The sequence below is a fragment of the Schistocerca nitens genome, chromosome 1 (genome assembly GCF_023898315.1).
Source record: "Schistocerca nitens isolate TAMUIC-IGC-003100 chromosome 1, iqSchNite1.1, whole genome shotgun sequence".
NCBI lineage: Eukaryota > Metazoa > Arthropoda > Insecta > Orthoptera > Acrididae > Schistocerca > Schistocerca nitens.
In genome coordinates this window covers 548280650-548305852 of record NC_064614.1, presented here as the reverse complement: position 1 = coordinate 548305852, position 25203 = coordinate 548280650, and the positions used below count along the sequence as shown (strand labels likewise).

General features: G+C 44.2%; 1 protein-coding gene and 1 pseudogene across 9 annotated transcripts in view; both read left to right on the top strand.

Moving 5' to 3' along the window:
• LOC126254159 (protein held out wings) overlaps nucleotides 1–25203 on the top strand; it is a 444686-nt gene that overhangs the window by 396990 nt on the left and 22493 nt on the right. For all 9 annotated transcript variants that reach the window (XR_007546035.1, XM_049955289.1, XM_049955293.1 and 6 more), the window contains exon 3: nucleotides 21901–22017. Coding sequence is in view for 8 of the 9 variants with exons in the window: in XM_049955289.1 (XP_049811246.1) it covers nucleotides 21901–22017 (117 nt within the window). In the remaining variant the exon portion in view is untranslated. The remainder of the gene's footprint in view (nucleotides 1–21900; nucleotides 22018–25203) is intronic.
• Nucleotides 10653–10770, top strand: LOC126212273 (5S ribosomal RNA; annotated as a pseudogene).

Genomic DNA, 25203 nt, shown 5'->3' with positions numbered 1-25203 from the left:
GAAGACCACAACAACAGCAACAACATTCCGGAAGTATCAGCACGCTAAAGAGATGAGACGATTTTATATCTTTACGCCACTCGAACCGTATAGTCTGGGAGACGAGTCTTTGGTATTGACAGCTCGGTAGCGTCTTTCCGTTGCCTAGCGACCGCAGGCAGGCAGCCAATGACGGCCTGACTTTGAGCGGGTAGCAAGGGCCACGCTGCCGCTCTGAAACCCGGTCGCGCGCGCTTATGAAACTTACCAGTGTCTCGCGTGCAGGCGGTGCGGTCGTTCGTCGTTTGTCTGAAGTTGAATTCGCAGTTTATTTCGTTTTTGTTGTTTTTAGTGTTTCTTTGCTTATGTTTCGTTGTAAACAATGTCTAGTGCGGCGGGTAGTACCAGCCCAACACAAGAAGTGAAACGGAGGAAGAAAAGTATGCTACACACCCAGGCCCGTGAATTCGTGTGCTCTGTGAGGGATTACTTTGAGAAAGAAAAGGACAAAGGTGGGCCCTTAATTCTTGTTGTTCAGGTTGTGAAGAGAACTGCAGCAGCATTGAAAATAAGTAAGAACACTGTTGTAAACATAGGGAAAGAACAGTATAGTGTAGATTGTGACGAGAGTGGCACAACAAAGCTGCACACACCAGGAAAGAAGCGACCGAGAAATAAGCAGGTGACAGCTTTGGACGATTTTCAGAAAGACTCTATTCGTCATCATACATACAGCTATTATGAGAGAAGGGAGCATCCCACTCTATCTAAATTACAGGTGTCGCTTCAGAAAGACGATCTTTTTAAAGGGAGCAAATTTTCATTGCGTACAGTGTTGAAAGACATAGGCTTCAGCTATTCACTGTTTAACGGACGCAAAATATTAATGGAAAGGACAGTTGTAGTTTCATGGCGGTGCAGATTTTTGCGCAGGATCATGGGTGTGGAATTCGAAAGTATAGTGTGGTTGGATGAAACTTGGGTCAATGCCAGCCATTCTTTACGTAGAGGCTGGAATGATGGAACGCCCGAGGGGACAATGGCAGTGCCTGTTGGCAAAGGAGGGCGTATTATTGTCTTACATGCAGGAACATCGAAAGGTTTTGTGCCAAACTGCTTGAAAATGTTTCGGTCAAAAAAGACGAGAGATTACCATGAAGAAATGAACAGTGTAGTATTTCAAGAATGGTTCGAGACATCGCTTATGACGAATCTGACAAGTCCATCAGTGATTGTTATGGACAATGCGCCTTATCATTCCGTTGTTCACGATAAGGCACCAACCTTGGCAACAAAAAAAGACGATATCATTCAGTGGTTGAAACGGCGAAAAGTAGATTTCAGAGAAGATTTAAGGAAGACGGAACTGCTCGAAATTGTGGCAAAAAAGAAACCCCAATTTCCAACATATGTAATTGACGAGATTGCTAAAAGGCGCGGGCATGAAATCGTTCGGCTTCCTCCATACCACTGTCACTTCAATGCAATTGAAGGAGTGTGGGCGCAGATAAAAAATTACATTGCTGCAAACAATAAAAAATTCACGATCTCTGAAGTGGAAACTCTCCTTCCAGCAGCTATCAATAAAGTGACAAGCGAGACGTGGGCTAAAATTGTAAACAGCACTGCAAGTGCCAAAAGAGGTGGCCAAAACCGAAGGGGTTATGGAAGAATGCATCGAAAATTTAATTATACATCTGGGAGAGAGCAGTGTTAGTTCGAGTAGTGTTGAGGAAGACAATGTCAAATCAGATTCTGACAGTGATGTGAGTGGTGTTTTTCCATTACAGTAACTACAACGTATTCAGGAATTTTAAGAGGGAGTTTGCTATCGATCTACAACCAGATCATCATATTGTGAGTACTTTCTTCAGATTATAGCTCTTAATACACTGACCAATTATTCTGTAGCTTGTAGTAGAACAAATTAATAATGCTAATACTTAACAATGGAAACCAAAACTGCTAATGTTCAACAACTTGCGAAAATAGTTTTCATTTCAGTTGTGAAGTTTAACAAATAACTTTATTATGTTTCAGGATCTTAGATACTTGTACTAAATAGCTCTTATCAGTTTTCGAGTTAATATATTTCAAGCATCAACTTTAAATAAATTCACGCGTACCAATACAACTTGTATTTTCTCTCGCTTTTATTTCTGCTGCTAGAGAATGCGTGTAGCAGACAGGGCGCCGCGTGCTGTGAGCCACGTTCGGCAACAGCGCCGGAACTGTCAGTACCAATCACTCGTCTCACGGACTATAGTCAAGCCAGTCGCGGTTACAGTGTTGACATAATTGTACCCACGAACGTGTTTTCTGAACGGCGCGTACTATTCTGATCTGGAGCACGTCACCTCACTGTTGCATTCAATCGCACGCATTCTGTCGTGTAAAAACAGCCTTAGAGCTGTCCTAGTCAGTGTTCTACGAAATCTTTCTTATGAAAACCATTTTTTCCTTGTTCACGCATCGCGCATGCCGATTGTAAGATACAGAGTGATTGTCGACAAGGGTTGTCTTTGCTCTGAGGTGGCCGATAGTAAGTTAAACCTATTTGCAATTACACTACGTTACTTTCTTATTCTAAATAAAGTAAGGGGAGCCACCTGTGACCTGCACGTTGCATTTTGAGACAGTGATTCATTGGTTTCCATCGAAAAATTTGCACCCATGCTGTGAGGATCTGTTTTATGAAGATGTTTTCCTATAAGATATCTGAAGATGGCCATTATAGACCGAAACCGGTAGTCTGATGACACAAAAAAATTTGTGACCATAGACATGAAGTAAGGGAAATTTATTCTTATTTCGGATCACTATTCAATTCGCGACCATGTCGCAGCTTGTGAAAGTTCCAAACAAAATGGTTCAAATGGCTCTGAGCACTATGGGACTTAACATCTGAGGTCGTCAGTCCCCTAGAACTTAGAACTACTTAAACCTAACTAACGTAAGGACATCACACACATCCATGCCCGAGGCAGGATTCGAACCTGCGACCGTAGCAGTCTCGCGGTTCCGTATTGAAGCGCCTAGAACCGCACGGCCATCGCGGCCGGCTGAAAGTTGGCTAAATGGCTCTGAGCACTATGGGACTCAACTGCTGTGGTCATAAGTCCCCTAGAACGTAGAACTACTTAAACCTAACTAACCTAAGGACAGCACACAACACCCAGCCATCACGAGGCAGAGAAAATCCCTGACCCCGCCGGGAATCGAACCCGGGAACCCGGGCGTGGGAAGCGAGAACGCTACCGCACGACCACGAGATGCGGGCGGCTGAAAGTTCCAAATTGATTGTTGTGCTGGTGGTGGTGGTGGTAGTAGTAGTAGTAGTAGTAGTAGTAGTAGTAGTAGTAGTAACAACTCCTTTCTGGAGTGTACGTACGCTGCGGAATTGTGTAACTGCTGTGTCGTGCTTTGCAACCCGCCACTATTGTGTATCGTGGCCTGTGCAGACCAAATACGCTGACAATACCCTTTGCTGATGGTGCGTCTTGGACGACTCCGCCTGGCTAATTGACGACATTTTTAATCGCTTCGACTGTGTGGAGCATCATTCATGTGGCAGTTAGGTAATCAAAGCTCGTAATTACAAGAAATTTCTTCTGACCATTGAGCTAAAACCAGAAGGAAAAGAAACAGAAATTTCGCTAAAAAAGGTATTACGTATATGTGATTTACCATCTGTTACTAAAACGCTAGTTGCGCAACTGTGGAAGCCAATTATAAAAGGAGGAACAGTAAACCGTACTTACAGCATCACAGATAGCTCGTGACACAGCTTTCGTGATCATAAAAACTTAATAATAAACAGGAATTAATATCTTGGGTCTTTCTCGCCGTTTAAAACACGTAGCTCTGTTACTTAAACTACACTGTCGGAAATAAGGTAGGCGCCATAAGTTTTATTGAAATGATTTCGCCGCGCGGGCTTAGCCGAGCGATCTAGGGCGCTGCAGTCATGGACTCTGCAGCTGGTCCCGGCGGAGGTTCGAGTCCTCCCTCGGGCATTGTGTGTGTGTGTGTGTGTGTGTGTGTGTGTGTGTGTGTCCTTGGGATAATTTAGGTTAGGTAGTGTGTAAGCTTAGGGACTTATGACCTTAGCAGTTAAGATTTCACACACGTTTGAACGTTTTTGAAATGATTTTACTGTACCGTTACTAGTTTCGATCCTGAGTCCATCATTAGACGGTAGCACAGATTTAGTTGCAAGTTTTATGTTTCTGTCTTCATGAAAACTTCTCCTTTGCATATCATAAGACAGGAGTCTGATTTTCTTTTACGATTCATGCTGATCGATGAACTGAACTAAATACAAAACGACGGGTACATTTGTTTAAATCCTCTGCTGATTTGACATGCTGGTGTAAACAAATGTATCGGCCATCTTGTATTTAGTTCAGTTCATTGGTCAGCATGGATCTTAAAAGAAAATAAGACCCCCGTTTTATAGTATGTAAAGGAGAGATTTTCATAGAGACGGAAACGTTAAACTTGCAAAAGAAGTCGGTGTTACCGTCTGACGAAGGGCTCTGACCCGAAACTCTTAACGGTACAACAAAATCTTTTCAAAAAAGCTTGTCGCTGGTTGCAGCATTTCCTACAGTACAATTTACGAAAACAGCTTCTCTAATCAAAGTGGGTAAAATAACGCTCTGTATTGCGAGGGGATTTCTTACCGCACTAAAGTCAACAATCCATTTGTTCTGATGTTTCGACCATTTGAAGCATTTTAGTGTTTACGGTAAGGCATGGATACGACTATCTATTCACGGAGTCTTTCTTAGGTCGACCATTTCCTAAATTTGTACTAAAGTAATTGTTCGGAGCAGTTTTTCTACTTTGCATGCAGGGCACACACGGTAGAAACTAACACAGTCTTAAATGATAGGAGTGTCTGAGGACTAGACTAGCTTCATATTACAGCTGCAACTGTCCGAAAAATATTTTTGTGACCGGAAGGATAGTCGTTAATTTGTTACAATCAACGATCAATGGAGAATCCCGAAAAGCTGCCGATAGGATGTTACGCCTCGGTAATACAGTTTGCAAAATCGTGATGTGCTTTCAAACAGCTGCATCGAAACACATGGTCTGGATGAAACGTGTAGATGACACAGCGTGGAGCTAATTCGGCATTTTTCTGCAAATGTCGTAACATAGTGGGCGGACATCAGAATTGTGTTGATGTTCATGATGCTACAGACCTTGGGATGTCGGAGCGTTTGTTTCGTCAGCGCTAAAAATGCGATTTGCCTAATTTGATGATGGAAAGGATAGTCGTTAATTTGTTACAATCAACGATCAATGGAGAATCCCGAAAAGCTGCCGATAGGATGTTACGCCTCGGTAATACAGTTTGCAAAATCGTGATGTGCTTTCAAACAGCTGCATCGAAACACATGGTCTGGATGAAACGTGTAGATGACACAGCGTGGAGCTAATTCGGCATTTTTCTGCAAATGTCGTAACATAGTGGGCGGACATCAGAATTGTGTTGATGTTCATGATGCTACAGACCTTGGGATGTCGGAGCGTTTGTTTCGTCAGCGCTAAAAATGCGATTTGCCTAATTTGATGATGGAAATAAATCTTGTCACTTTATCGCCGGATGTTTAGTTCGCTTGACGTCGTAAGCCCATCGAAGTGCTGCCCCGTATATAGCTCGCCGTAAAAGCAAGCAGTATGCTGTCTATGATGCCACATTCTAAAACTAACAGCTGACGTAGTATCCGAAGCTTTCCAACCCATCTTAATACGGAAACATACTTTATCGGTATATTTTTTTTTTCTTTTACTTCCATAAATATTCCTTCCGTGTTAGAATTCTCAACTTTGCGAGAGACATAAAGTACAGAAACTTTAAAACATAAATGCTGCCCCCAAAGAGAAACAACAAAAAATGCTCGTATGTGGAAACTCTAGTGATAACTGTTCAGCGCAGTTTAAATGCAAACTGAACGGAATAAAGAGCACGAGTTTACTGTTTCTTCCAGTTGATGAATAAGTAATACGAGAAAGGGGTAACGCAGCGTCGCACTCTTCATGAAGCGGTCCTCAGAGTAGCAAAACGAGAAAGACGCCATTCTCTCTTTTTAAAGCGATGCAAGTCTCTCTCTCTCTCTCTCTCTCTCTCTCTCTCTCTCTCTCTCTCTCTCTCTCCAGGACCTTAGGATGTAACCGCCTGTTTCTGCGGAAGATACCGGAATCCACCCATGGATAGTAGTTATAACAATCTCTAATTCAGTCCCATTTGAAATGGTAATCGCTCGAACACAATCGTTCTAGTCTTGAGGACAGAGAAAAAAATGTTAAGCCTGATTACTTGAAATGTACAACTACCTGAGATTTCATGTTTTTGAGTAGTACGTTGCACCCCAGCCGATTTCATCTATTTGCACAGCTTCGATCCAAAATTCTGTCTCCCATGCCGAACTCGAGTATACCCGAGCAAAGCTCCGGCAGGTTCTCCTCTGCAGTCCCAACCACGGATCAAGTAATTCTCGTCCCTGTTTTGGACAAATTTCTCGCAACTACAGAAGCAATATCGGACAGACAGCGTGTATGAGTACATCTCACTAAACGCTTCGATTTTCTCTCAGTAAGTCCGCACACCGAGTAACCCGAATTACCTCCACTCACTGTCTGCTTTCTGTTGTTCCTATCCCCCATGGAGCTAACATGACTGTACTTACATACTTCTCACTAAATGTTAGATTCAGTGCCTCATCGTTAGTTACGCAGTCTACTCACGTAACCTTCAGCAATCTTCCGTAGCATGTTGATCGTTATTCAGTGTTAAGTGTCACAGAAACGACAATTTATCTGGGTTCGCCGGAAACTTTTCACTATAAAATCAGTGGTGTACCACGGCAGGTAACGTTGATGTCGCGACGCCACTATGCCACGGATAAGGTAGGAAGAGATTTTGGAAGGGAAGGGAAGGGAATGTTTCGCGCACCGACTTAGAAGTAGTCTTTTTCTGGCTATGGCTCGCCTTGAAACAGTTCAGCCAAGAAGAGAGGTGAAACGTTTGGAATGTGGCGCTGCAAGAGAACGCTGGAAGTTAAATGAGTAGATGGGATAACTAATCAGGAGAGACTGATTCAATTAGGAGAGAAAAGAAATTGATATCACTGCTCGACTAAAAGGTTGGATCGGTTGATAGTACACATCCTGAGATATAAAGGGGTCATAAATTTTGTAATGGAGGAAAGTTGGAAAGAAGGGTGGAGGGGAGGGTGAGGGGAGATACCAAGGCGTGACTGCACAGATCAGGATACTTAACACTGGACCCACTAGTCTGTGGAGAGCTGCATCAATCAGTCTTCAGCTGAAGATCACAACAACCATCACCCTTATCTACATTTCAAACAAAACATCCCATTTTTGCCTGTACTTTTTGCTGTCTGTCCCGAAGGATAGAGCAGACTTTTCGAGATCCTACCTAATGTAGAGCCCAGCTCTTCCTGGCAGTGCTATTCGCAGTCAGGAATATTTGTAAGAGGCGTGTTTTTTAAGTAAGTACCGTTTTGAAATTAAAAAAAAGACGCGCTAAGATATCTCAATTTTATTTTTACGTGAAAGCCTGTACCTTAATCTACTTTTCTATATCATTTCCGTCAATACTGAGGCACTTGTCATAACGTTGTACTAGTTTTTGAATACCTTCCTCATATAAGTCTGCCGCCTGACTTGTTAACCACTGCATCGCCCCTTTTTTGATTTCGTCATCGTCTTGAAGACGCTGACAGCCCAGGTGTTTCTTAAAGTGCAGGAACAGATGGTAGTCACTGGGCGCAAGATCGGGGCTGTACGGAGGATGATCTAGAGTTTCCCATCTAAAAGATGTGATGATATCTTTGGTCTGATTCGCCACATGCGGACGGGCATTGTCTTGCAGCAAAACGATGCCCTTGCTCAACTTGTCATGTCTTCTGTTCCGAATTGAACGGAGCAAATTGTGCAATGTCTTACAATAAGCTGCTGCATTGATTGTCTCATTACGAGGCAAAATTCCACAAGCAATACTCCTTTTCTGTCCCAAAAAACTGTGCACTTCATTTTCCGGGCATAAATTGTTTGCTTAAACTTCACTTTTCTGGGTCAATCTGAATGCCGCCATTCCATGGACTGTTGCTTTGATCTGGTGTGACGTAGGCCACCCATGTTTCATCGCCCGTAACAATTTGGTTTAAGAAATGATCACCGTCGTTGTGATACCGCGCAAGGAAAGTTAATGCACTGTCTAAACGTTTTGTTTTGTGCACATCCGTCAACATTTTCGGTACCCAAGGTGCGTATTTAAAGAGCTCGGTCACAATGCCATACAAAACACAACGAGAAACATTAGGAAAGTCATCAAGCAAGGAGGAAGTCGTAAAGAGTCTGCTTTCCCTCACCTCATTGTTTACTTCCTGCACCAAACTTTCATCAACGACTGAAGGACGCCCACTCCGTTGTTCATCATGCACATTTGTGGGGCCATCTTTAAATGCTCTCACCCACTTTCTTACCATTCCATCACTCATAAAGTTTTCTCAGTAAACTACAGAGATATCACGATGAATATCTATCGCTTTTAGGCCTTTAGCACTAAGAAAGCTTATAACAGCCCTTACTTCACAGTCGGCGGGACTCAGGATTATCCGAGGCATCTTAAAACACTCAGTACACAACGTAAACAGGGAAGAATCAGGTTGTAATGGCGTTAGTGCATAGATTACGGTACAGGTTCAAATGGCTCTGAGCACTATGGACTTAACATCTGAGGTCATCAGTACCCTAGAACTTAGAACAACTTAAACCTGACTAACCTAAGGACATCACACACATCCATGCCCGAGGCAGGATTCGAACCTGCGACCGTAGCGGTCGCGCGGTTGCAGACTGAAGCGCCTAGAACCGCTCGGCCACTCCGGCCGGCGATTAAGGTACAGGCTTTCATGTAAAAATAAAATTATTGAGATATCTTAGCACGTCTTTTTTTAATTTCAAACCGGTACTTACTTAAAACAACATGCCTCGTAGATTAATTGAAGTATTCGATACCGTTTCGCCTATGCATTACCACTGTCACAGTCTAAACTAACCTATATGTCGGACTACACTTCAGGTTACGACAGCATGCATTCCAAAGAAATAACATACACGCAACAGATACCGTCAGTGTCATGTTCTCTTCCTGTTCGCGTATGTATGACGTCGCACGTAACATTATATTAGGTCGCGAGACGACGCCAACATCCGGTATCGGTAGGCTCAGTTGACTAATATTTGGGGAATGTTTATCCAGTTCAGGCGTTTTCCTTACAACCTGGAAAACCCTTCCAAAATCATGGGTCGGAACCGGGCGATTAGAGGCATTTTTAATTTCTTTCCAGGACAATACGCCGCAGAATCTGTTTACGTGCGTGAGTGGATTCGATGACTTTTTCGGCATGTGCAGTGTTGAGGTATCAAACTTGGCAGGCATTAGTTCCAATAAAATCCGTCGCAGGCTAGTATCGAAAAGGAGGGAGTCACTTGATCCGGACTGCAGTGCAGACAGAGGTGAGTTTCCGCGGCCAGTCGGCTCCTGGGAGCGCAGTCCGTGGTCCGTCCGCATTGTTTGCGCGGCGGCAGCAAAAACTTGGCCGCGCCTCTGTGTGTGTGTGTGTGTGTGTGTGTGTGTGTGTGTGTGTGTGTGTCGGCGCGCTGTGCTGTCCCTGTGGCCGGGCCGCCTGTAGCTGTCGCTGTCAGATGGCCGGGCGGCGGTACGCCGTGGCGTGCCGTCCCGCATACTGATGGCGCTGCGGACAAAGGACTGCTGCCTCCACGCACCCAGCCTACCGCGGCTTTCGCAACTCTGCTAGCGCCTGCCCAGCCGTGCCCACAGCCACGACCGGACTACTGACCGGAGAGCCGGCCTTCCAAAAGGTGGTTTCAGAGATTTCCTTAAACCTCTCTAGGCAAATGCCGGAATGGCTGTGCTCCGTCTCTAATGACTTAGATGTCTACGGGACACTGAACCCTAATCTACCTTTCTCCCTTTGAGCGGGGAGAAGCACACGACGAAATATCTGTAAGGGCTCAAAATGGTTATGATGTTGAACGAGGGCAATGTGAGACGTCATCAGTAGGCAGAGCGCGGCTCGACGAGAAATGCGGGACACCCAACGAACTTCTACAGACGCGAAATATAACTGACAGGAAGAAGATGCTGTGATATGCAAATGATTAGCTTTTCAGAGCATTCACACAAGATTGGCGCCGGTGGCGACACCTACAACGTGCTGACATGAGGGAAGTTCCCAACCGATTTCTCATACACAAACAGCAATTGACAGGCGTTGCCTGGTGAAACGTTGTTGTAATGCCTCGTGTAAGGAGGAGAAATGCCTACCATCACGTTTCCGACTTCGAGAAAGGTCGGATTGTAGCCTATCGCGATTGCGGTTTATCGTATCGCGACATTGCTGCTCGCGTTGGTCGAGATCCAATGACTGTTCGCAGAATACGGAATCGGTGGCTTCAGGAGGGTAATACAGGAAACCGTGCTGGATCCCAACGGCGTCATATCACTAGCAAAATTTGCCATCAAAATGTCGTCATCCTGCTAATATTAAAACAGACCTCCCGCTAGTTTTGAAGCAGAAAGAATTATCTTATTGCTACAATATCAGTGCGGCAACGGCCTTGCCGCAGTGGTAACACCGGTTCCCGTCAGATCACCGAAATTAAGCACTGGCGGGCTGGGTTAGCACTTGGATGGGTGACCATCCGGTCTGCCGAGCGCTGTTGGCAAGTGGGGTGCACCCAGCCCTTGTGAGGCAAACTGAGGAGCTATTTGATTGAGAAGTAACGGCTCCGGTCTCGGAGACTGACGTACGGCCGGGAGAGCGGTGTGCTGACCACATGGCCCTCCATATCCGCATCCAGTGACGCCTGCGTGCTGAGGATGACACGGCGGCCAGTCGGTACCTTTGGGCCTTCATGGTTTGTGGGGGAGGAGTTTAGTTTTAGATTAGGAGTAGATATTGTTTTTGGCTTTGCATGGTAGCGTTGTTCTATTTGTAATGATTTCTATGCCGTCATTATTCTGTTAGTGAGCAAGACGGCTAGAGTGTTGTTTTTCGTAATTTTCCAAAGCAGGACCCATTCCTTGATGTCGTCAACATGATTCTGTACTTTACGAGCGATGTATTTTAAGTTCTGACATAACTTCTTTCCGTGCTTTTGAAATACAGGCAGGTTCTGACATTCAAATGGTTCAAATGGCTCTGAGCACTATGGGACTCAACTGCTGAGGTCATTAGTCCCCTAGAACTTAGAACTAGTTAAACCTAACTAACTTAAGGACATCACAAACATCCATGCCCGAGGCAGGATTCGAACCTGCGACCGTAGCGGTCTTGCGGTTCCAGACTGCAGCGCCTTTAACCGCACTGCCACTTCGGCCGGCTGGTTCTGACATTCTCTCAACCAGATGATTCTGTGATATTCACGACTATTTGTAAGATAAGCAATAAGAAGAGCCCCTTTTTAGTTCACAGACCACAGGCATTAATCTTTTTGCCAGATCAAGTCTTTTGTTGAGGGACGGCTCGCTCCCACCCACCCACTACTTTGCTCGCTCGTTACTGGCGTAAATTGATGAACCTACCGCCCCACCCATAGCAACAAATCGTCTATAAAAATTAGTCATATTATTTTTCAAGCAGTTGAAACTTTACGGTCGGACAAAAGGGAACATCGACCTCGTAATGAGGAAGCTGTTGCGAATAGTCACAGTCGTGTTTAAGTAGCAGGAGACACTGCTAAAGTGCTAAAAACCTGACGCCATTTCGCTGAAACGTACATCGGAAATTTAAAGAACTGGTAGGGACATTGCAGCAGATCAACATTTCGAGCAGAGGGACGTAGGCAACGTGTCTTCTATTGCTTAATATGTGAATGATGCGGGTGTTTACCTTAACATGTGCCGGAATGGAAGGTACTCTCTGTCAAGAAAATTTTCTATTATTTCTAGTGTAGCCTTCCATGAATAGACACAGAATTTATATTTTATTCACGGCGGTTCTTCATTAAGCTACTCATTTATCTACGATATTTCGAAAAAAAGAGGAATTAATGGTTTTTTAAAGCCTGAAACCAGCTTAAAGTGCTCATTCGACATATGCAGCAAACTGCAACTGAAGAAGAGACTTCAGAGGATGCTGGAAAACTTTGAAGACGTTAACTGCAGAGGCGGACAAAACAAGAGGTAGTGGCACGTAGCTTCTGCTTTTAAAGGAGCGACACCTTACATCGTGTTACCGTCCTTGCTGCTTAGAAATAGTGCTCCAAGAGAGCCAAACGGCTTATTTTCTCGTTACACGTCAGCCTCTTCCGATAGCTGTCCAACATTAGGCAGAGAAAAAAAGTGTGTTACCTGTCCCGAGAAGCATAATTAGGGTCTCTTGCAGAGAATAATTAGCTTTCAGTTTAAAGGCTCCTACATCCGCTTCGGCGGCTTCTATCGGTCGATTAACTGAGCGACGTGTGAGACTGGACACGTAACCAGATGAGGAAAAAGGAGGATGCAGTCGGCGCGCATTAATAGAAGTGCAGTAAACAGCGATCGTGTCGGTTTGTCGTCAAGCGTACATTTATGGAGACGACCAGTTCTGGTTATCCAACAACAAGAAATCTCCAGGTCTTCCACTGACAAAAAGAGTTATTCTACCGGTCTTTTTAGATATTTACTTACGAGCAGAGAAACCTTCCGTAGTCGGTGCCTTGTATGAGATGTCTATGCCACTGCTCACGTCACCCCTACAGGCACTACAACGGCCTTATTCCGACACTGCTGCGGAATAATCAATTCATGGCGTCATCTATAGTTCGGTCGAGAATGTGGCAGCCTACGAGAACAACACTTTGTAAGAAGTAGAAATGGGTTCGATGATGTTTGCATCCGATGTAGTAACACCAAACATAACGAAAAATTTACATCCCCATTTTTCAACGTAGCTCGGTCACTTTTGTCTTGCTTGCATAAAGATATCTGCTCAAAGCGTCTTTCTATTCTTCCTCCCGCCTGTCTAATTTGCATCCACCACGGCAGACTACTCACAAGCGTACCTGAGTTCTATGTGAGTTGGCGAAGGTAAAGGATGTTGTGCCATCACAATAACTGTAATTCTTGTTCTTACAAATTACACGTAAATTTGATTTCGATGAAAGGTTTATGTCCGCCATTATGATGACGTCAGGGCAAACTGGTGATACATTCGTTCTTGCTTGGCAGTGTACGCCAGGCGTCGTAGCAGATGATCTTCGTAGCAGGTGACTGCTGTGCAAAAAGAAAAAAAAAAGACGGAGTTGGAGGGAAACCCAAGCTGTATAGCGTAGAAGTGTGACGGCATGCTGCTAGACCTCGGTGCGGAAGTGCGAACTGCGTGCCGCCTCATCGGCATGCCGGGGGCCGCCGTCGCTTCCGTCACGTAGCTTGATGTGACGTGCCGGGCATCGAGCATCCTGTGGCCGACCCGACGCCCGTGTCGTATCAGCTGCTGTCAGTGTATTTATCCCTCACCAGTACCACCCTATTTTGACCTGTATTCCGTAAACCACCCTTTGGTGTGTGGCGGAGAGCACTTTGCATGGCAGTGCTACTTGCACTCTTTCATGTTCCAGTCGTGAATCGCGCCTGGGAATGATTGTTGGTAGGTCTCAGTGTGAACACGAATCGCTCTTCATCTTACGTTCATGGTCTTTCCACGAAATACATTCTGAAAAGAGTAATATATAGGGTGAGTTAGAAGGAAAGGTACAAGCTTCGAAGGCTGATAGCATTAGTGATTCTGAGCAAAAATCTTCATATGGACATTTGCTCTGTTCCGAACGGTTTCCAAGGTAAAACACATTTAATGTACACAGTTATTTATTGTCTGTATTTCAAACATTGTCATTGTTTGCAACGTAACACAGTAGTCTAGAGGAAGATGAGACGAACAATTTCATATAGGACGCTCGTGGTGTATCAGATTCGGAACGTACCCCATATTAGGCTACAAAAGCTACAGCGCCTGCGCGTCGCGCGAAATTTTCAATATTCTCGCGGTCTCTTGGCGCAAACTATTAGTCGTAGATAAATTGTATTGCACCACGTTTTCGCTGGAGGCTGCTGTTTTCGAATTATTCAAGAAAAATGTACAAACGTAAAAACGTACGAAGAAGTGGTAGCTAAGCTTTCTAAAGCCCTTCACTAACGGCCAAGATTCAGGTGTGACGTTCAATAACGCCTTGGTGGAGCAGTATAACAATTGGCGGCATTTTTATTAGTTTATATTTCAATCTTAGTGAAAAATTATTAGTAAACCGAAGTTGTTTGGCTACTCTTGCTGCGTAACGATAATTACCTGCTGCCATTTACATCACGACGGAGCTGCCTTTCTTAGCCTCTAGTTTTACGTAACGCAAACGCAGCCGCAGTGACTGCAGCCATATGCTTGAATTGTCATAGAGAGCGCCTACGAGCGCAGAGCGCTGGTACACGCAGTGTTCTCCAGGAATGCGGGTTGCGTGAACGGTAGGCGGCACCTGATTAGTATGAGCTACCTGTTCTCCATGCCTTCATTTGCCGGATGTTTTCAGGAATAAGGCGTTTTATTCTCTGCGTAATGTGTAGCCTTTAGGGATGGTCTCCATTCGTTTCTGTAACGCAGTGATTTGCTATTGATTTTAATGGACTTCTAACAACGAAAACTTAAAACATGTTACCTTTCAGTTCAATACTCTAAGCGTATAGCGACAGTAACAAAGGAAAAAACTTTTTCTGATAGCGAGTAAACAATACCAGTTAATATATGAAAATGGTATTTGTTATTTCGGACATCTCCGAAAGAACAGATACCATCTTCATATGTAGGTAAGACTTACCGGCCAATGATCTTCAGTGCGGATGCACTCACATTGCTCAAACTCCTACGGGAGTCGGTAGATTGTCTGCCACGAGTAATGAGTATAGTGGGCAGGGGCACTGCATATGTAGTGTGTAGATAGTAAGGTGGAAGTGTGGGTCTCTCAGGGAGTATGCTAGAGATAAGTCCCTGCAGTCACACTATCCTGTGTGCCCTCGATGGCTCAGTCGAATAGAGCATCTGCCATGTAAGGAGAGATCCTGGATTCGAGTTCCGGTCGGGGCATACATTTTCAACCGTCCCCGTTGATATTTATCAACACCTGTAATCAGCTAATGATCTAGATTTCATTGTAATTTCATACCAGTGAATAACGATCCGAAATTGGTCACTGCCTCGAGGTGTATTACTATTAGTAATTATTGCCGTAGTATCTGTAAGAGAAATACAGAGGACCACAGATTGACAATAAACCGTGTAACCTCCCAACAGAAAAAAAATTTAATTACATAATTCTCATTCAGTGTAACTACCCAACAGTTTACTTCTGTAACCTTGGAATAATAAAATGTGACTAATCTCTCAATAAAATCGTGGCTCACTTATAACCTTTCAATAATTGACTGTGAATTTAAACTGGTAAATTTTGGGCGTCAGCAGCGCTGCGTCATGGTCTTGAAAGATCATACTGAATAAATTGAAAATTCTTACGTCAATAAGGTCGCCGGATAACGCGTATATATCTGCTGCTATAAGAAATTTTTCTGGCACAGCTCAATGCAATGCTGGCCGTTAGATATGTCATGTATAAAAATAAACAACTGATTTTTCTTTACAATGATCGGGATGACCATGGATTGGAGAAATTAGTAAAGTCTTTAAATTGAGATGAGTGATTGTCAAAAGTTAATTTTTATAAGAAAGATTATTAAGAGATTTTTTAAAACATTTACATGGAACTTGATATTACAATAGTATATACGCGCGAGGCTGCTTTTACCTTATACTACATCGCTCAGGCACCGCCATCGCTCCCCACGACAGGCCCAGCCAACTCCATACACACGACTGCACGCTACTACAACAGCAACAACAACAACAACTACTACTACTACTACTACTGCTACACAGTTCCTACTGCATACAGCACTGCTCTCTCTCTTCTCTTATAGCTTACACGTCGCAGGCAGCGCGTGAGCACTCCATCGAAATTACATCTGCTCGAGTGCACTAGCAATAAATTCCTTAGTCATGGACCTCTTACAACCTGTCTAGAAGACCTATTTCTTCTCTAACTCTTCGTGCATCATAATGTGTTCTCCCATTCTTGATAGAGAGTGTACCAAGGGGAGAAAGAAAGTATGACGCCCAAGTCTTCATTGAGCCGTGTTAGCTGGAACCCACGTTCAGGACTGCGACACTAGGGCGTTATACCCCGCTGCGTCATATAAACGGAGATTTGTTGCCACGCGATGTAATAATAGCAAACCCGTTTGGCGCTCTTTTCGGGCTGTTATTGATAGCTTCGCTTTAACGTGCTCGTATGTGACTTTCATCCGCCATACCCAACGCTGGCTGATTCAGTGCTAAGTTTCGTGCCCAAGATTACGAATAGCTTTTAAACTCCAGAAATTAACTCTAAGTTTATTTAGGGCTTAATAGAATTGTGAACGAACGTCGTACCCCTGATTCCTCCGTATGAATCTGACAGAATATTTCTCTCTCTCCCTGTTATTATTATTATTATTATTATTATTATTATTATTATTATTTTGCGCAGCACCAGAAGGAACCATTTCGATGCATTCGTGTGGCTTATTACGTCAGTATTAAAGTCTGAGGTCGTTCCTTTACATGAAACGCCCAGTTTCGGTAATATTTCTGTTATTTTTTTCTTCTTTTCGTAGACTGTTGATTGATAATGAAACGGAAATTACAAAGTTATAACTAGAATAGACCCTACAATAACATTCTAACATATATATAATATTAAACTGAATACAAACAATAATCCAGGAAAAAAAACGAATCATTCACCTACTGCATACTATAGGAAAACATGTTTTATTGTTGAGCATACCTCAGTGTTGCCTTCCAGAGTGGAGATATATGTTCTCGTCTCCGTTAGGTAAAATTAATACCGTGTACCATGTGGAAGCAATAATATGCAATGACTGATCAGTTACAACAATCAACAGAACTTACCCAATGCTGGTCCATTGTCTGGATCCAAAAGAATAGGTAATGTTCCGCCACATCTACTCTCCTCTACTGCTTCTGCTGGCTGACGCATTAGTTCGGTGTTCAGTGGAACTCGCTTTTGCGGACGATTCTTTAGCACGTGACGCCACTCCGTACAGCTTTCGCGTCGAGTTAAAGTGTTACAGTTTCGCAGTTTTACAAAATCTATCACGCAGTTGCCCGGGTAATTATCAAATTGCGCAGTAATCCAACTGCTGTACCAAATAAATCACCAAATGAACGATAGGGACTTTTCGTTGGTCTTCCAACCTGTTTAGGTTGGAACGACCGTAGCAGTCAATCTATTCTTTGCCTAGGTAAGCTCTCAGATAGAGATCGAAACTTGGGAGCCTTAGATGTGGTAAAAGGTGTCAGAGTTAATTTCTGAGGCGTTAATGGTCTCTTAGCGTCCCCAAGAGAAGACTAGAGTCCGGAATTTGCCGGCCGGGGTGGCCGGGCGGTTCTAGGCGCTACAGTCTGGAACCGCGCGACCGCTACGGTCGCAGGTTCGAATCCTGCCTTGGACATGGATGTGTGTGATGTCCTTAGGTTAGTTAGGTTTAAGTAGTTCTAAGTTCTAGAGGACTATGACCTCAGATGTTAAGTCCCATAGTGCTCAGAGCCTTTTGAACCATTTTTTGAGTCCGGAAGTTGGGGAGGGGGGGGGGGAGGAGCCTGGTGTGGAAGACAAGCTGTGTGAAGTGAGGTCACCTCAGGTTTAAGATCCGTCTTAGAATGTCCATCCGACACACCGTGTCAACATACAATTATACATTGCTTCCCATTCAAAAATTGCAACACCACGGAGCAACGGTGCCCATACGAGAATTTGTTGGGAAGCGATGAGCTTGTAGGAGGTGGGGGGGGGGGGGGGGATGACGGCGGTGGCTAGATCTCGTGGTATGGAGCAATTTTAATATTTTTCGAAGACAGATAGCAACTAGTACGTAGCCATAAAAAGTTCCAGTTCAGGCCCTGTTAAAAATCTGCTTAATATCGTGTTTAGAAACAGTTTTCTTGAAAGAAAAACAACCACTATATATTTTTTCTGTCGCTGAGTGCTAGACGGAGGCGCCACCCACCCTCGCCTCCCTCCCCCCCCCCCCTCCCCACTCCTCCTCTTTTTGCCCCCGGGTATCGGCGCTCTTGCCGCAGAGACAGCATGTACCAAAAGTCAAACTGGAATGGTGGAATATTGAAGTGATCAGGATTTCAACGCACTCCACAAAGTAGGCATGAGTGACGACGCCAGGTACGTTATGTATGCAAGGAAATTCGCAGCTGATTTCTCATTCACAAATCACATTTGAATATTTTTTGTACGTGAGAAGGTTATGTTATACCTTGGGGAACAAGATGAAACATCTATCAGCACGTGTTGAATTAACAGTGGCAGGATCGTGGCGTAACGAAACTGCAATTTCTTACTCCAAGATAATTTTGATCGCGCTGGTTGAGCTCTCATTACTGTCATGTGATTAAGGAATGGAAGGGGTTCAAGAGAGCCAATCTCAAGGCCATGCAGGGTCTCAATGGCCCCACGTGACTAGTGGCCGAGACGCTATTCATACTGTACACTCGACCATGCAGGATCGTAAAGCCACATGACGTACCTAAGCCACTAAGTGGACATGTTTGCAGTAAGCGACAATGTGACAGCGTGTGGAGCACCAGGGATTGTCAGCATGGGGACGACGCTTGCGGATTCCCTCGACGTGGGCGAAATTTAACAGACAGGAAGAAGATGCTGTGATACGCAAATGATTAGCTTTTCAGAGCATTCACACAAGGTTGGCGCCGGTGGCGACACCTAAAACGTGCTGATATGAGGAAAGTTTCCAACCGATTTCTCATACACAAACAGCAGTTGACCGGCGTTGCCTGGTGAAACGTTGTGATGCCTCGTGTTAGGAGTAGAAATGCGTACCATCACGTTTCCGACGTTGATAAAGGTCGGATTGTAGGCTATCGCGATTGCGGTTTATCGTATCGCGACATTGCTGCTCGCGTTGGTCGAGATCCAATGACTGTTAGCAGAATACGGAATCGATGGGTTCAGGAGGGTAATACAGGAAACCGTGCTGGATCCCAACGGCCTCGTATGACTAGCAGTCGAGATGACAGGCATCTTATCCGCATGGCTGTAACGGATCGTGCAGAAACGTCTCGATCCCTGAGTCAACAGATGGGGACGTTGGCAAGACAACAAACATTTGCACGAACAGTTCGACGTCGTTTGCAGCAGCATGGACTATCAGCTCGGAGGCAATGGCTGCGGTTACCCTTGACGCTGCATCACAGACAGGAGCACCTGCTATGGTGTACTCAACGACGAATCTGGGCGTACGAATGGCAAAACGTCATTTTTTCGGATGAATCCAAGTTTTGTTTACAGCATCATGATCGTCGCATCCGTGTTTGGCGACATCGTGGTGAACGCACATTGGAAGCGTGTTTCGTCATCGCCATACTGGCGTATCACCCGGCGTGATGGTATGGGGTGCCATTGGTTACACGTCTCGGTCACCTCTTGTTCTCATTGACGGTACTTTGAACATTGGACGTTACATTTCAGATGTATTACGACCGTTGGCTCTACCCTTAATCCGATCCCTGCTAAACCCTACATTTCAGCAGGATAATGCACGACCGCATATTGCAGGTCTTGTACGGGCCTTACTGGATACAGAAAATGTTCGATTTTTGCCCTGGCCAGCACATTCTCCAGATCTCTCACCAACTGAAAACGTCTGGTCAATGGTGGCCGAGCAACTGGCTCGTGACAGTACGCCAGTCACTACTGTTGAACTGTGGTATCGTGTTGAAGCTGCATGGGCAGCTGTACCTGTACACGCCATCCAAGCTATATTTCACTCAATGCCCAGGCGTATCAAGGCCGTTATTACGGCCAGTGGTGGTTGTTCTGGGTACTGATTTCTCAGGATCTATGCACCCAAATTGCGTGAAAATGTAATTACATGGCAGTTCTAGTATAATATATTTGTCCAATGAATACCCGTTTATCATCTGCATTTCTTCTTGGTGTAGCAATTTTAATGGCCAGTAGTGTATTTGACGCGACTTCGGCTAGATGAAGATGAGATGAAATGATTGGGACAAACAAATGCCCAGTTACTGAGCGAAAAAATCATCTCTGAATCCGCTGGGAAACGAATTTTGGACCGTGCAATCTAGTGGCAGCGATGTTAACCACGAAATGACGAGCTGCCGATGGTGCACCCATTTGCTAATACTGGAAAACAGGAATAGGACCACGTATCCATGTATGGAGGCTTCAAGGAGAACGAATGTTGCCAGATTGCATTCGTCGTTGTCTGGCTCAGCACCTGATGGTTATGGTTTGGTGTGCCGTTGGGTACATAACATGATCAACTTTATCAAGTTACCTTTCATTAGGAATGTGGAATGCACTCAACGACTATGGTATGACTTTCGGAGCACATCAGTCAGTCGTCCGATGACGTACTAGGACATGTACTGAAACTGTCAAATAGTGCATTGATAATGGCCAGGCACTAGCCGAAATCTAGATTTGCTTTAATACAGCCTGAAAGGAAAGGACGATTGATTGCTGTGCTACAGCATTTTGGGAACGGTCAATATTGGTTCGCACATTCCATAGTTTGGACAGTAGCCATTCCATTTCTGACGTGTAAGGGCCGGTAACTGTGCTCATCTTAAACGTTCTCTGTGTCGTTATCTTTCAGCAAGATAACACAACAGAGCATTTTGCTCATGCTGTCACAGGGTGCGATCTGTGCTGCTACCAGTGGGGGGGATGTCTTAGGGGGGTTAGTAGAATTATATATGTTACTAGCTTGGACCGTGGTGTTACGCATGGTTAAACAGCTATTTATAAATAGATGTTAATGCCGAAACTCACTATTGGCACGTATGCATTATCAGAAAAGCCATCCCTTGTTATATCTTTAAAAGTACATTATAGGTAAAGCTTATTTACAAAATCATCTACATGCGGGTACAGATATACGAGGGGAATTCAAAACGTAGAAGCACATTTGTGAACAGTTGTACTTATTCTGATGATAGAAAACTGAAACATATTAATAGTGTTAATAGTAAGACTTATTAAAAACTTTCAGTGTTCGGCTTCACAAATTTACATTATATGTAAAGTTTTACTCCAGTGCGTGGGAAATAAACATCCCAGGTTGGGATACATAAACTAAAACCAGAGGAGGGGATGGTCTGATTCAGAGGGGGGGGGGGGGGAATGCCTCCCATCCCCCCTGCAAATCGCACACTGTGCTGTCATAATCTGTTTCGACACAGACTATCTTCGACTATTAACCTGGCCATATCCCTCACCCACTGAGAGCATCTGGTGATTGGTTCCCGAGAGACTAGGACGCCACCAGTCGCCAGGCACTAAGATTTATAAACTGCAGCAATAGAGCTGAAGAGACCTGGAGTTAGGTACCTGTATCCGTTATCCAGGATCAGTTCGATTTGATGCAGTCTTTGTTGCCAGAGGTGGCAGTCAGGTTTATTGAATTTTGCACCCTGGATACCATCACATCACCTCCAAATTTAATCACGTATTCTTCCTTCTATACTGTACACAAATAGTTAGCAAAATTTCGTTATTTGACATGTTTCCCGCTGTTGCAATTTCAGTGGCATCAGATGGCGACAGTTACAACCCAGAAAACTACAAATCTCTGCCAATCTTCAGCTGTGGCGCAAAGCTCGATTACCGTGGATGCACTACCGACAGTTGGCTGACAGCAGTTTTTGTGTGTTGCAGTTCAACTTCGTGGGGCGGATCCTGGGCCCCCGCGGCATGACGGCCAAGCAGCTGGAGCAAGAGACGGGCTGTAAGATCATGGTGCGCGGGCGCGGATCCATGCGCGACAAGAAGAAGGTGGGTACCGGCGCAGCCACTGAGAATCCTCACCTTTGAATTTAGATTACTGTCCGGAAGAAGCGAAAGAAATCAGTTATAGTTCTCCGTTGTCTGGCCAGTGGGTAAAACTTTCCAGGGCTAGTGGCCTTCCCAATGTCTACTAAAATGTTGTCCTTCGTGCAGGCGACAGTGAAGCTGGGTGACAGCTTTTCTTGGCCATCAGTCTTTAATGCAGCCTGCCACGATTCCCTATCATGTGCCAATCTCTTCATCTAGGTGTAGCACTTTGCACCTAACTTCCTCATATATATATATTCCAACAGCTCTTCCTCCCCCCTCATGCAAATTTTCCCTGATGTCTTAACATATACCGAGCGAGGTGGCGCAGTGGTTAGCACACTGGACTTGCATTCGGGAGGATGACTGTTCAATCCCGCGTCCGGCCATTCTGATTTAGGTTTTCCGTGATTTCCCTAAATCGCTCCAGGCAAATGCCGGGATGGTTCCTCTGAAAGGGCACGGCCGACTTCCTTCCCCGTCCTTCCCTAATCCGACGATACCGATGACCTCGCTGTTTGGTCTCTTCCCCCAAACAACCCAACCCTTAACATACGGCCTATCATCCTGCCCTTTGTTAATATTTTCCACAAATTCCTCTCCTCGTCGATTCTGCGGAGAATCTCCTCATATCTTACCTTGTCAGTACACCCAAGTTTCAACGTCTGAATGTAACACCACCTCTCAAACGCCTCGATTCTCTTTCTTTCGGCTTTTACCACAGTCCGCACGATTCGCAACCATACAATGCTGTGCTCCAAACGTTCTTTCTCAGAAATTTCTTCTTCAAATTAATCTCAATAATTAATAATCGCAAACTTCTTATAACTACAAATACCCTCTTTTTGCTGTACTAGTCTCTTTTTATGTCTTCCCTTCTTCATTCATTTGTTATTTTGCTTCCAATGTAGCAGAATTCCTCCACTTCATCTAATTCGTGGTCTCCAATTTTGATGTTAAGTTTATCACTAACCTCATTTCTGTTGCCCCTCATTAGTTCAGTTCACATTTTGTTTTGTTTTACAGTTTACCCGTCTTTCACTGTAACTTATACACACTTTTTTGAGGATTTCAAACGTCTTCCGAACGCTTTTTCTAGGTGACGACAAATCCTATAAATGTGTCATAGGCTTATGTCACGTCATGCTTTCATTATCAAGTCCGTCAGGACTATGTCTCTCTTGCCTTTAGCTAGGCTAAAACCAAACTGTCCATCTTTAACTTTTTTCCAGCATTCTTGGGCGTATGAGCTGTTAAAATTATAGTGTGATAGTTCTCACATGTATTTGCTCTTGCTATCTTCGGGATTCTATGGATGATACATTTCCCAAACTGCTGGTATGCCGACACACACACACACACACACACACACACACACACACACACACACACACACAACCGCTCGCGCGCCCGCACGCACAGTAAGTTAATTCTACTTTAAGCATTTCATTTATGTGGCATTGCGTCACACTATTCTCTTTTTAGTTAATATTACTTTGAAAGAGTCCCAGAGTAATGAAAAATATTCTAGAATTGACCGGACAAGAGTTTGGCAAGTAGCCTGTTTCGTGAATGTACGCGTGGGGTTTGAGAAGTATGGTAAATTTCCGTGAATGAATGGAACATTTTTTTTGCTCCTTCATGGTTAGTAAGCGTGATTACTCCAAGGATCTTCTGAAGAATTTCAACAATGCACAGCGGACAGTTCACTGTTGACAGCCGTCTGAAATCTAAATCGATCAGTGTGGCGACTGCGTTTGAAAATTGAGAAAAACCGAGTTTCGTGCTGTTATTAAATATATTCATTTGAAGGGTTGGACTGCTGCACAAATCAAAGCAGAAGTGGATGAAGTTCACGCAAACTCTGCACCCTCACAGAAGACCGTTACTTTCGGGTTAATGAATTTAAACGTGGTTGAACAAGCACCGTAGACGAAGCGCGCTCCGGCAGTCTGTAATTAGACGCATTCACCACAAAGGAACCATTGACAAAATTCATGATACGATAATGCAAGACCATTGAATAAAAATTCGTGAGATGGCTGAGACTGTAGGCATCTCAAATGAGCGAGTGCATATCATCCTGCACGGAGAATCGGCTATGAAGAAGCTGTGTGCGAGACGGGTGTTGCGATTGCTCACAGTCAACCAAAAGGGCTTCCGGCACAACATTTTAACATAATGCCTGGCAATATTTAATCACAATCCGAAATCTTTTTGTGCCATTTGGTAACTGTTGATGAAATCTGGAACCATCAATATACACCAGTGTCAAAACGGCATTCAAAACAGTGGACAAAGGCTGTTGAAAGTGCACCGAAAAGGTCAGACCATTTTGTCAGCTGGTAAAGTGAGGCAACTTTTTTGAGATTCCCAAGGAATAATTATCATAGATTATATGGAAAAACGCAGAACCAGAACTGAATCCTATCGTGCTCCATTGTTGGATCATTTGAAACTTGCGTTCGTTGAAAACAGAGCAAGGCTGGCACGAAAAAACTGCTCTTTCACCAGGATAATGGACCATCCCGCACATTAGCGATAACAATGAATTGGGCTTTGAATTGGTTTCTCATCCAATACTCACCAGACATAGCTCCAAGTTATTCTTCCTGTTCCCCAACTCAAAACTTTCGCTTGCTGGGAAGAAATTTTCATCGAATGATGAATTGATAAGTGCAGTCAACGAGTATTTTGCAGAGTTTGACAGAGTCTATTTTTACTATTGGATGAAAAAGCTGGAGGATCGCTGGACCAAGTGTACAATCCTGAAAGGAGAATGTCGAGAAGAGTAAGGTGAGTTGTTTAGGAAACACATTTTTTCCTTGCTGTTTTTACCAGACTTATAAAACCACCTACGTATCTTTCTTGGGATTCACCCAGTGTGGCATTTACTTTCCCGTACAACTGTAATTGCGTAGTCATTCTATTAAATTGCCCCGGATCAGTATCGATAGACATTTCCCCTTTGTTACTCTAAAAGAGATGTTATTAATGTCGGTGTAGTCAACCAATGTCTGGTCTCTTCACCATTTCTTGTCGTCAATGTTTTTGCTAGTTCCGTTGTTGAATACATCGACTTGCATGGCTATTGTTGATGGAGAAGCGAAAGCGCGTATTTTTCGTCTTCAATAGTACTGCCTGATT